The sequence below is a fragment of the Brassica napus genome, chromosome A8, assembly GCF_020379485.1.
Source record: "Brassica napus cultivar Da-Ae chromosome A8, Da-Ae, whole genome shotgun sequence".
Classification (NCBI taxonomy): domain Eukaryota; kingdom Viridiplantae; phylum Streptophyta; class Magnoliopsida; order Brassicales; family Brassicaceae; genus Brassica; species Brassica napus.
In genome coordinates, this window is record NC_063441.1 from 1,185,383 (window position 1) to 1,198,707 (window position 13,325).

General features: G+C 35.3%; 1 protein-coding gene, 1 non-coding gene and 1 pseudogene across 2 annotated transcripts; 1 reads left to right on the forward strand and 2 right to left on the reverse strand.

Moving 5' to 3' along the window:
- Window positions 1-369: 369 nt before the first annotated feature.
- LOC106360418 (tubby-like F-box protein 7) lies at window positions 370-3,161 on the forward strand. The gene is made up of 4 exons (XM_013800010.2): window positions 370-841; window positions 1,670-1,757; window positions 2,186-2,315; window positions 2,392-3,161. The coding sequence occupies exons 1-4, from the start codon at window positions 485-487 to the stop codon at window positions 2,993-2,995; spliced, it is 1,179 nt and encodes a 392-aa protein (XP_013655464.2). The 5' UTR covers window positions 370-484; the 3' UTR covers window positions 2,996-3,161.
- Window positions 3,162-6,744: 3,583 nt separating this feature from the next.
- Window positions 6,745-10,602, reverse strand: LOC106360420 (annotated as a pseudogene).
- On the reverse strand, window positions 9,350-9,452 carry LOC125577518. Its single transcript, XR_007315927.1, has one exon. It is a non-coding gene; the product is annotated as a U6 spliceosomal RNA (small nuclear RNA).
- Window positions 10,603-13,325: the final 2,723 nt, after the last annotated feature.

The window sequence follows — 13,325 nt, forward strand, 5'->3', positions numbered from 1 at the left end:
TCTTTTTTGAAAACTTTTTTTTTTGACAAAAACTTAAAAATTTTCTTTTTTGAAAACTTTTTTTTTTTTTGACAAAAACTTAAAACGGATTATTTGAGAGAATTGCCCCCTTCTTTTTGACCTAACTATATTTTTAGTTTTGACTTAAACTGTGGATGAAAGTTTATTTTTTCCTTTGATCTAATTAAAAAGGGGAAATCAGCAGTCTGTCATATAAAATTCACCTTACACCAAGTCATAGGTAGAGAGACAGACGTGTCCCATCCCAATTAGATACACTCCTTCAACTTGACAGATCCGTCGCCTATCCTCACAGCGCTGTCACATTTACCCTATATACCACACCCCCACCTTTCTAGATTTCGCACGTTGGTAATATATTAATTCCCCCAAAAATAAACACATCTCCTCCACTCTCTCTCTCCTCCACTTTCTCTCTCTTCCCTAATCTCTATTTCCAGATCGAACTCGCCTCTCCCCACAAATGCCTTTGTCACGTTCCCTCCTTTCGCGGAGGTTCTCGATTTCCTTCAGAGAGTCCCAAGGAGGGAAGACGCCCCCCGAGGCCGATTCTCACCAACCACCACCGCCACCGACGACGAAGATGATGCTTCCTCCGCCGCCTTCGAACGGGGCCGCGGGGTCGTCGTGGTCGGCGATGCTCCCTGAGCTGCTGGGGGAAATCATACGCCGCGTGGAGGACAGCGAGGACCAATGGCCCCACCGCCGCGACGTGGTGAGTTGCGCCTGCGTGTCGAAGAAGTGGAGGGAGATCGCGCAGGAGATGGTTAGATCTCCGCTTAACTCCGGCAAAATCACTTTCCCTTCTTGCCTCAAATTGGTATGCCTTCGATTTCGATTTCGATTTCGATTTGAGAGAATCAATCTTGGGCAATTGAATTGAGTTTTCAATTAGGTCATTGATCAAATGCAAGTTCTTTGATTGATTGGTATTATGTTGATTTGGTTGTTAGGATCATGTTTACTTGCTACTTTATCGAAAGTTGTAGACTTTTTTTTGTAGTGGTAAGTGCTGAACTTTATTCTTTGCTTTGTATTTGGATTACACTTTCTTGATTTCTGAAAAGTGCAAGACTTTTTGATTTTCTGTAGATTTTGATTGATTTGATACATGTTTGATAGAATACTTGTTACTGTAATTGAAAGTTGAGGTTGTTAGTGGTGAATTTTGTTCTTTGCTTTGGTTCTTACACTTTCTTGGTTTCTGAAAAGGGGAGACTTTTTGATCATATATTATAAGATGATAGTCTTCTGTAGATTTTAATTGATTTGATACATGTTTGAAAGAATAATTGTTACTATAATTGAAAGTTGGGGTGGTGATTGGTGGAACTTTATTCCTTGCTTTTGCTTAGTATGTCTTCCTTTCTAAGCTTATAATCTCAACAAGGATGCTATTCTTGAGTTTACGCATTAGGGCATTGTTAAATGCAAGTTCTTTGATTATATTATGATGATATATTCTGTAAATGTGATTGTTTTGGTTCATGTTTGTAAGAATACTAATGTAATTGAAAAGTTGTTTTATTTCTTTTGTTATCATTAATGATTTTTACTCCTTGCCTTGTTATGCTGTTTGAGTGTATTTACCGCTTTCAATTGAAAATGGGTTACTGAAAGTTGTGAGTTTTCTATGAGATGGATGCAGCCAGGTCCAAGGGAGTTTTCAAATCAGTGCCTGATAAAGAGGAACAAGAAGACATCAACCTTTTACTTGTACCTCGCCCTCACACCATGTAAGCAAATTCCAAATTATTTTTTCTCTTATTTGGCTGCCTTTGAAACCAGAGTTGGGTTTGATTCTGTCAATCTTGGTGGGGGAAAGATATGACTTTATTTAAAAGTCTGTCTACGTTGGTGTGAAAACGATTGAGTTAGTGACTTTCTAGGCGTGTAATTTAATTTGTCACCAAAATGATGCCTTGAGTGGGTCACTGAAAGGGACACTCACCCACCCATTGTCATTAATAAGTGAGTTGACTATGTTGTTGACTTGGGTAATAACAAAGAAGCTTCTGCTCTCTAGTCCTCCTAATAATATAGGAAACAATCAGCTTGTGTATTGCCAAAGTTGAACGCAAACTTTTCATTAATCATATGGTTATTTATATCTGGTTAAATTCATCTTTATATGCTTATTAATTTTGTTTTTGTTCTTAACCAGCATTCACTGATAAGGGGAAGTTTCTTCTGGCGGCACGAAGGTTCAGGACCGGAGCTTACACTGAGTACATTATATCACTTGACGCTGATGATTTCTCACAAGGAAGTAATGCCTACGTTGGTAAACTAAGGTATTGTTCTTATGCAGCCATAGATGAGTTGCTCTAAAGCTGAGACTCATCTTCTTTCTATTTGGAACCTCTGCAGATCGGATTTTCTTGGGACCAACTTTACAGTATACGATAGCCAACCACCACACAACGGAGCCAAACCCTCAAACGGCAAAGCCAGCCGCAGATTCGCATCAAAGCAGATAAGCCCACAAGTTCCAGCAGGCAACTTCGAAGTGGGTCATGTCTCATATAAATTCAACCTATTGAAATCAAGAGGTCCAAGAAGAATGATAAGCACACTCCGTTGCCCATCCTCATCACCTCCACCACCATCATCATCATCCACTGACCACCAAAACCCATGTGATGTTGTCACCAAGATCATGAAGAAACCCAACAAAGACGGTTCAGGGTTGACGATACTAAAGAACAAAGCTCCGAGATGGCACGAGCACTTACAATGCTGGTGTCTGAACTTCCACGGAAGAGTGACCGTTGCTTCGGTCAAGAACTTCCAGCTGGCTGCGACCGTTGACCAGAGTCAACCGGGTGGTAAAGGTGATGAAGAGACAGTGCTGCTTCAGTTTGGTAAAGTTGGAGATGACACGTTCACCATGGATTATAGACAGCCTCTGTCTGCTTTTCAGGCTTTTGCTATCTGTCTCACGAGTTTCGGCACTAAACTTGCCTGCGAGTGAAAGAAAAGTGTAATGTTTTGATGTAAAATCATGTGTTAAAAGGTTTGTGGAAGGAGAAGCACATAATAATATCTAAGTATGAAAACAAAATTGTAATTTTAATGACCCAAAGTCGATATGTATTTGTGTGTATCAAACAAGTAATAAAAGAGGAATAAGAGCTTCATATAGACTGTCCACGTCGGCACAAAAAATCACTCGATCATGTTATAACGTTTTGCCACGTAAGTTACGGTTTGCTTATGTTGGGCTTTGACTTTTTTTTTAAATCCGTCGTGTTATACGAATGGGTCAGGAAGCCCATAAAAAGTCAAAGCTTCTTACCTAATATTCGAACCTTGCCTTCCTCATTTCTCCAAACCCTAATTTGCTAGATCGATTCGTGAAACCCTTTGCTCTTCCTCTTCTTTCCGTTTCACGATCTGATCAACGATCAATCAATACATCCTCCACTTCGTTTCTTCTTTTACTCTCATTTATGGATTCTTTTAGCTTTTCTCATTCTGATTTTATTTAAAAAACTCTTAATCGGAATTTTATTTCGATCAAACTTGGTTGTATATTCTCATTAGTATATTACAATGAGTTCCTACAGAAAATTCATGTTATCCGGTGTTCCTAACTCGAAGAAACCAAAAGGTGTTGAGGCTGACTCCTTTCCCGGACCGATCAAGCCCATCGGCAAAACCAGTGTCTCTTCCGGCCTCTCGATCGGCGATCCCCACTCCAAGAAAGCCAAAGGCGAAGCGTCAGTCTCCTCTCCCAGTCTGACCAAACCCAGCAGCAAGACCGGTGTCTCTTCTAACGTCTCGATCGGCGTACCTAATTCGAAGAAACCCAATGGTAAGTGAACATGTATCGTTTCGTTATCAAATTATAAAGTCCGAAGCTTTGTGTTTTCTCAGACAATGAGATGAAATTCCTTTTCTGATGATGGCAACGCTCATATTTCTTCTACAGGTCCGATCATTCACACCGCGAAGACCGGTGTCTCTTCCGGCGTTAGGGGCAAAGCTGCTGTCTCCTCTAGCGTCAGCGGAAAAGCCATTGTCGCCGCCAACGTTGGGGAAGTGATGTCTTTCAAAGATGTGAAATTCGGACCTCATGAAGGCGAGTTGAGGTTTCGGTTGATCCACTATTGAGAAGCTCGAAATGTTCGGACGAAGATGCTTATCGGTCTCGAAATGCTTCTCATCGACGAAGAGGTATACACCCAATTCTTTTTACATTATTAGTTTAATAATTGTTTAGCCGACATGCTAAACAATTTTGCTTATTGAGTAATAGAACCGCATTTGATTGAATTTGAAGCTTATTGGCTATGAAACATTTGTAAAGTCTGTGAATAATTTAGAGTTGAGTAAACTCGATAGGTTCTGAAATAACAGATATTATATCATTGGATCTGATATAGGTGCCCTAGCTCTCTCTTCTATGACGCCATCACGGGTATTTATGGACAGTGATGTCCAAGCAACCTGAGACTATCTCACTTGGTAAGCATTCCTGTATTTAAATATTGTTCGTTGTTTTTCCATTATTGTAATGTATGTATTGACATTGTCTTCAGGCTGAACTCAAACTTAGATGCCGCTAACAGAGTTGATGCAGACGTTGTCACTAAGACTGAGACAGTGACCATAGGCGAGCTCTTTTCCTATATGAAGCAGGCCGCTGCCAAGGTAGTACAGTACCAAAACACATTATTATGATAATATTAGTTTCTCATTTAATTTTTACAACATTTTTGCAGGTTGCTTGGTTTGAGTGCATAGCAGCCATTGATGATGTTGTCCACGGTTCAGGATGGTGTTACATAGGCTGCGGTGGGTGCCACACTAAGGCAACCAAAGGGCCTACCACCCTTATGTGTAAAATATATGGGAAAAGTGATATTGTTGGTGTTGCACAGTTCAGATTTACTTATACTCATACTTCAACGCATTCATTATTAATCTGCTCATGACACATGTACCTAGCCAAGATTTCTGTTTACGACAATAATGACCAGGTGTTTTTTGTGCTCCTTGGTGAAGCTGGTCATGAGTTGACTGGAAAGAAAGCTTCTGAATTGGTTGAGAGCTATTTCGAGGTAATTACAATTCTGTCTGTCTTTATTATTTGAAACTGTATTCTCCCGATATAAAGAGTTAGAAATGTATAGTGACAATTGTTTAAATGTATGGTAGGCCAATGAGAGTGTAGGAGATGATCACTTAGTTCCCGTGCCTCAAGCTTTGATTAATATCATAGGACAAACTCGCAAGTTCATTGTGAAGGTATCAAATCACAATATGACTGGCAAGACCGAATCTTTGACTGTAACAAAGGTGCTCGCTCAAGAAGCTACCGAACTTGAAGGCGATTTAGTAGAAAATGTTATTGTACCAGATGCCCAGGAAACTTTACAGAAGGGAGTTGCTGAGGATGGTCCTTCCAGAGGCTTTGAAGAATCTGATGGTGAGAGGTTGAAAAGGGCTGCTGATATTGTTGAGGCAGAAGAGCCCAAGCGAGCCAAATGTGGCTAACGTGTGTTAAGTGGTGGTTTTTTTGGTTACTAAAAGTCTATGCTTTGTTTCTTTTCAATTTCAGACTTTATCTTTACAACATTTGAACTATTTTTCTTATAATCTCTGTTGGTTATACTTATGTTTAATGATTCTTTCTTTAAGTTTTATGTTTGATCATTTTAGTGTTGTTAAATCTGATTCTTTATTTCTTGATACATTTATTTCATCCACCCATCAAAATGTATATATGTTAAAGCAAAATGTACTGAGAAACAAAAGGTAAGCTCAGTCCTATTAAAAAACAAACAAATACTTTAAAGTAGCAACTTCGAAGCTCAAACAGACGTAACTTATAATTCTAAATATAACTCCATCGCATTTGAAAACCTATAATTCTAAGTAGTACCTTCATAGCTCAAATAGACGTAACTTTGACCGCTCAATCAAAACAATGTAGTAAAATTAGTACTTCTTGTCACAATACCATTCAAATTATTTCAACTAATTCATAAAAAATATAAATTATTCAGGTTTTAAATGGAAATGAAAAAATACAAAAAATCACATCATACCATATATAAGATCAAAATAGGTGACATGAGAAAAAATAACAACAAATTACGTTGACAAAAAAAAATTAACAACAAATTAAATTACTCCCCTTTGTTAGTTATCAAAGTCAATTTTTATTTCATAAGTTGGAAACATATTTTATAATATCGAAAGATATGTGGTATAATATAAGAAATGGCAAATTATCTTCTAAACTTATTGGAAGAAACAAAGCAAATAGTAAATGAACTATTTAGTTAAAACTGCTTAACATACAAAAAAAAAATATGCAAAATAAATTCAAGTTCAAACAAAATAATTTATATAGTAATAAGACGTCCAAAATAATTCAGATATACAAACCACGCATAGCATCATTTACCTAGATAATATAACAACAGTTGAATCCAATAACATCAACCATAACCATTCTTTTAAAATGAGATGCACTACTCTTTAGATATAAAAAGAGTTACAATACAATTTCACCAGAATTTACCATCTCAAAATAAAAATACGCAAGTTTGATTCAATTTAATAATATTATAGGTACAAAAGAACGCTGAGTAGTTTTGTTCCTTTTTATATTATTGTTCATTTCTCTGTGCAATTAAACATTTCAAATTTCATACCTGGTTTGAGACAAAACCATACACACAAGAAGATAAAGCTGTGTGCATCAAACAATTAAAGAGTGATAACAACAATTTCATTAACTCAGAACAATAAAACCAAACGTGTAACTTACAACTGTTACAGAAAACTCATAAGATAGTCAACTTACCTCAGCCCTTAGAACCATATAAGCATCAGCAACCCCCTGTACGCATAGAGTTCTTGCATTAATTTATCATCATGAACCATCAACCCCATGTTTCATATTCCTTTTCCTCATATATAGAGCCTGCAACCACAGATCCGGATAGACAGCTTACCATCAAGATCAACCCCATGTGGTATTTTTCCTCTTGTAAGCTTCTTCAAGCTTTCCCCATTTCCACCATTTTCATATGATTGATTCAGAGGTTAAATGGCTCCTGGGTATGTAATGAGAGGTTTCTGCTGTATTTTTTGTGTTCTCAAACGACAAAAATAGTCTGAAACAGATCAAATACGGAACAACATTGCAGGTAAAGATTAAAACTAAGCATTCCGATCAGTAACATAAGAGTTGCAGTTGTTGCAAACTAACATTAGAAGTTGGCAATAACACTAAGTTGATGATGTCTACTTGGAAACAATCATAAGGTTTCAACTCATGCGAGAGGAGTACAGATAGTTCGGCTAAGGTTCTGAATCTCTGTCAGCAACCTTGAGACTGAGTCTTGTACCTCTTGAGGAACTTGAAGCTTTGGATGAGTCAAGTCCAATGGATACAGTGTGATGACTTTCATCACGACAGACAAGTGTAAGTTCTGTGACTTGCCGTCCCACACACTCTGGTTTGGAAACTTGCACTTGTCTTTTAACACACATTTCTCACACACCTATTATGCCAAAAAAAGAGACTAGGTTAGATGCGGCTGAAGAGAAAAGGAAAATGGAATCAACAGTGTAGAGTGTAAAGCAAAAAGTTACATTGTTCTCATGGATGTCGAAAAACTTGCGAAGGGTTTTAGCAGCGAATATCGCCCTTTTCTCCAAGCTTGGGCAGCCAAATAGCACAATGGTCTTCAGGTCACTACCTGACAACCACCTATAAGTTGAATCTGAGGTTATGAAAAGTCCCTAGCTGCTGAAACAACATCTAAGTGTAGATAAAATGCTGCAGGGTATGGGAATCAAGACCATACAAGAGAACTCCTAAAAACTCAGACAGTCGACAAATAATACCATTTGAAGCATCTACAAAGTTTTAGCCACTTCTTCTTACATCAGAGGTTCTCTATCAATGCTAGAACTAGTCTATGATCCAACCACCAACAACAAAATTCATCACAAAAGATTCATCATTCTAACAGAACTAACACCTTCACCAACTCCATCTTTCATTTAAAGCAACAGAAAATCTCAGAAGTGAGACACTTTACAGAAATGATCACTTTACGAAAGCCTTAGCCACTTCTTACAACAGAGTTTCTCTTTCTATACTACAAATAGTCTATGATCCAGCCACAAGAGCTACATTCATCATAAAAAAACTCGTCATTCCAACTAGAACTAACACATTTACCAACTTCATTTCTCATGAAATGGTAACATATAATAAGTGAAACCTAAAGAGCAAACACACAAGATATGATCAAATGTACAAGTCAAAGATTCTTACTTTGCGATCTCCTGGTAATCTTTTCCGAATCTCTCAGCAGCAAACTTAACAAAAGTTCTAGATTATTCTTCATCAAGACTCCCCAACTCCAGCTTCTCTCCACTGATGAAATTAGCCTTGTTCAAATACCCTTTTTTATGCAGAAGCTTCACAAAGGACACCATCTCCAAAGGAAGCTCCTTGTAAACTCTAACCACATCGTGTTCCTCCTCTCGTTTCTCTTCGTTGGCTTTAAACAACGTGTAAAGGTTGCGACTTTTCTCGGTTTGCAGCTCTGGCACTGTCCCGACAACCTTCTTCAGCTTCTTCTTTATCACTGGTTCTGTGTTCTTCAGTTCTGTGAGTTTCTTCTCTAATTCAAAAAGCTTTCTCTTCAACTCGTTCCCCTCTTCTTCTTCTTGGGTTTCGCTCGTTTCGGGTTTGGGTCTTAATCCTACGGCCTCTTCGAATACAACAGAGAGTAGTTTCTTGTAAGGCTCCGTTGAAGAAGCTATGGTTCTGCAAATGGTCGAAGGCTTGAGAAAGGATTGGTTTTGGAGAAATGATTTGAGCAGGTTCGCCATGGGTTCAGAGAAACTAACAAGAGAGATTAATTTTGGGAGCATCACTGATCTATAAGAAAGCCATTGAAGCACCTGGACCTTCCTCTAATCTTAGATGGAGACGCCTAAAGGTTTAGAGAGGGTCTTAGAAGGAGCTAAGACAGAAGAGAGGAAGCGGTTCTCCTAAACCAGAATAACCAAACTGGGAGAATCCGGTTTACTTAGATTGTACCGGAAAATTGGTTTAGTTAAAATTCAATTTAGTTGGCTAGACAAACCAAGATTTGGGAATTAGGTTCAACACCGTCAAATTAGGGTTTCAAAACTTTAGAACTGAGTCGTTTCAAATCCGAATTACGATTAATTTGCGGAGCTATTACGAACGGATACTCATCCAAAACTTGAACTGCGACTCGTGAAAACGAGAAACTGGTTTAACGGATGAAGAAGAAGGGATCGATTTTAAAAAAAAGAGACCAAAAAAAATTTGGACCATTTCTCGATTTGTGCGTGTCATCCTTGCGCAGGGGCCATGCTAATCTTCTCTGTATCGTTCCAATTTTATCGGATGTCCCCGAAGGGACAATCTCCTTCGTCACTCCGTCCCTATATAAACTCGGCTTCTGCTTCTCTGATAAACGATGTGGGAGACAAACCAGGAAGGTGACTAAATATTGGGCCTGTACGATAAACTAATAAGGCCCATAGGATAACTTAGCTAGGCCCGGTTAGATATTAAAAGATCTAAATATTTCTTCGGTTTTATTAGGCCCAAAATTTATCACTGTCTTCTCCTTCTTATTGAAAATGATTTTCCAAACCAGAATACTTCTTCATCAAATACAATCCGGTTCAGTTTGATTTATACCAATTTTATTTTGGAGCTATCAAAACTTTCTGCGATTTAACATTGAATTTTGTGGAAATAGAAACTTGTATATCATGCAGTCGTCTTTTACAAAACTCTAGAGAGATTGTTTCAAACAGTTGCTTGTTATTATGATTATATTAAACTCTCTGCCTCCAGTTGTTTAAACGTAAGCTAAATTTTATAGATTTTTATGGCTTCTTTCCGACCATGGAACTGATTCTAGTTAATATATAAACGCAGCTTTACATGAACGGTGTGGGACTTATGAATTATGATATTGTTGCAGTATAAAAGGCATCTTTTACCATTGCCTCTCTTTCTGATTCTTTATTTTTGGATCTATTATAATGAACGGGTTTTTTTATTCCATTAAATTCTTATGCAACATATGTTGAAGGTTCCACCTTATTTCACATTCAATTATATATTATGCAATATATATTCCAAAAACTTCAAATATTTATTCATGGCCGAAATTGATCATACCAATTGTTTGATACGTCAGTCAGCGCTTGGATATTGCGATAATAGGTTTAAAGATAATTCAAGACATGATCATTGATAGAGAAACATTCCGAATCACTGTGAAATCACCTTAAGTAACATTTCAATGATAAATGAAAGTAGAGGTGCCGATACGTAAGCCATGATGTTGATATGAAAACTGGCACCATCAATTCAAATAATTGTGTAATCTGCTAATAGGTAACTTGGACATCAAACATGTTAATACATCGATCAAATCTATTCTTGATACATAAAAATCCACCAGGGTTTCAAATAATTTGAGACTGTTTTGATTCTTGTATGATATATACGAAGATATATAGCTTTTTAGTTAGATTTAACTGTAATTATAGCTAAAAAGCGATTAAACAAACTATACAACTTTAACATTTCAAATTTTGTTAGATGCTTTGTAGTTAAAGGTATATCTTGTGCTCTACTGTGTATTTGGCCGTTTTCAACGGCATGTCGGCATTAATCACACGACTCTGCTCTACATCTTTTGGTGACTTGGAACCACGACCGTATTGCTTAACATGCAGCATCCCACTAAGAAAAGGTGTTCAAAAGGATCGATGCCGTATAAAAAGGAAAAAGGTGCTCAAAGGAACAAAAGATGTTTCACGCCTAGCTTTTCCTTTTTTTTTCCAAAACTCTTATTGATAATGGACTTTAGTTATCATCTCTTATACGTCAACCAAGTTATCAGCTAACCACTTCTCGATATATATATATATATATATATATATTATTTTTGGTGACTTATAAGTAACAACAAACTATTAATTCATCCCTTCTCTAGTTTATGCAACATTGTGTGTATATATATATATATATATATTTACTATAATTCGGCACCTAGCACTAGCAGTATCTCTAAGAAAAACTAAAACGCCACAATACATCAACACATGAAATGTGTTCGTATGAATTAGCGAAAACAGTGACACTTTTATGAAATTAAGATGTGTACTAATTAAGCCATTTCTTTCATAATATTATTTCAGGACATGTAGTTAAATAAAAACACGACAAACAGAACATGTCAGTTTCATAACTTCAAGACTACTTAATTTCTGTCTAATCAGAATTCTGAATTTCCTAAAGAAGAAAGTATCCTAGTAAAATTGCTACAGTATATATGAACTTTTATGTAACTAGTTGTTATAAAACTTTTTGCTAAAAGTTGTTATAAACTTATATATGTCCTTGTGGTTGTATATTTTAAATAATCTAAACTTATAAACCCTAAGAAAATTATATGAACATATAAGTTGTTGACAATATGCATCTCTAACTGTAAACGAAATTCGTATTCCATGTTTCCATCTTATTTGATTTCTTAACTTTCGTAAAAATGTATTTATTCCTAAAACATGTCAAACGCACAGTATGAGCTACGAAATAATTTGATGAAACTAATAGGTTTTGCAAAAGATTATAAAGACAAAAACACCGTCGAATATTCCAAGTATGTTTTTTTTTTCCAAGTAAGTTACTGAGAGAAAACCACTTATCTCTGTTACTTTCGGTAGATAAGGACATTCCACATTATCCGAATATTCCACTGATACATAGGTGATGCATAGCGAAGAAATATCTAATATTTTTTTTTTTTGTCAACATCTAAAATTTTCTAATAATTGGAGCATACCAGCCTAAAATATTCGTAATGTGACATCACAACAGATGTATGTATGACTTTGCCACTTTACCAAAGAATAGTATAATAAGAATAATAGCATGACATGATCTGCTTAGCGTCATATAAATGCTCTAGTGTATTTTATATATGCCATTTTTCGCTCAGCATGAAGTAATGTGTTTAAATTATCAATTTATCGTAGACTATAGGTTGTTCACTTGCCTCATTACATGACACGAATGCAAATATATATATATATATATTTGTAAAGTCTTCTTATTTAATATTAGATAAATTTTCGATTTATTTAATAAATTCAAAATCATTCGTTGATGAACACTAGTCGAGTATTCCAATCCGAGTATTAGCTTGAACTAGATTTTGACCTTGTCCGTATGTAATTTTTCATTTTATAAATATATAATTTTGATATTATCGATTTTTTTTCAAATATATCATTTACAATTTTATGGAATATATTATGTAACTCTATAATATTATTAGTTAAGTTTTTATCATACATTATTAATTTATAATAGCATACAATTTTATTTTATTTCTATTATAAAATTTTATTTTTAATTAATTTATAATAATATTATATTACTAATATCAAAATTAATCAATACATTAATTTATAAAATATTTTAAAATTTTAGTACAATTTTGTTACATTTTCTCTCAACATTTTTTTTTATAACTAAAAGTAAAATTTAAATTTAAAAATAATATTGTTTTATTATTAATATTTTTATAACTATTAATATTTTTTAAATGTTATATATTTAACCAATTAAACTAAATAATCAAATAGATATAACTGATGAAATGGACCTAGTATGACATTTTATGGTAATAGGCTTTCGAAGTGATGATTCTTTTATAATTGGTATTGGTACATTTGGACAAACATCAGTTGATCAATATTTGAGTTAGGTTAACTATAAAGTGATTTTGACACTATAGATCAAAATATAAAATCATATTAAGCTGCAACAATTTTAAATTCAAAATCAGTATATATATTTCTATATCTTTTGTAAGTTATCTCAGATATTTTCTTGTGGGAAATTAGTATCTAATAGTGTGATTACTGTTGATATTAGTGCTAATTTAAGTATAGTGGAAAATTAGACCGTTAAATAAAACGAAAAGTTGTCGACGGTCGGTTAAATATTAAATCCTGGTAATATAAGATAAAATATAAAAATTATCAACCTAATCGCTTAAAGTTGAAGTTAGGTACACAATTTAGAGATTCATCATCAATCTTCGTGCACACATGCTATTTACCCTTTGTTTGCATTGGTTGGCACTTTTTGAGGAAGAAATCATAGTTGCTATAGTTTTAGTTATTTTTTGTCAATTAGCTGGAAATATATAATTGAGTAAGAAATCACAGTGAATAATTTTGTTTTGAAAGCTTATATTCAT

Excerpts from the sequence above, each read along its gene's own strand:
- LOC106360418 (XM_013800010.2), top strand. The coding sequence starts at position 485 with ATGCCTTTGTCACGTTCCCTCCTTTCGCGGAGGTTCTCGATTTCCTTC. Across the intron at positions 1,758-2,185 it reads GTACCTCGCCCTCACACCAT|CATTCACTGATAAGGGGAAG; the intron begins GTAAGCAAATTC and ends GTTCTTAACCAG. Across the intron at positions 2,316-2,391 it reads GCCTACGTTGGTAAACTAAG|ATCGGATTTTCTTGGGACCA; the intron begins GTATTGTTCTTA and ends GAACCTCTGCAG.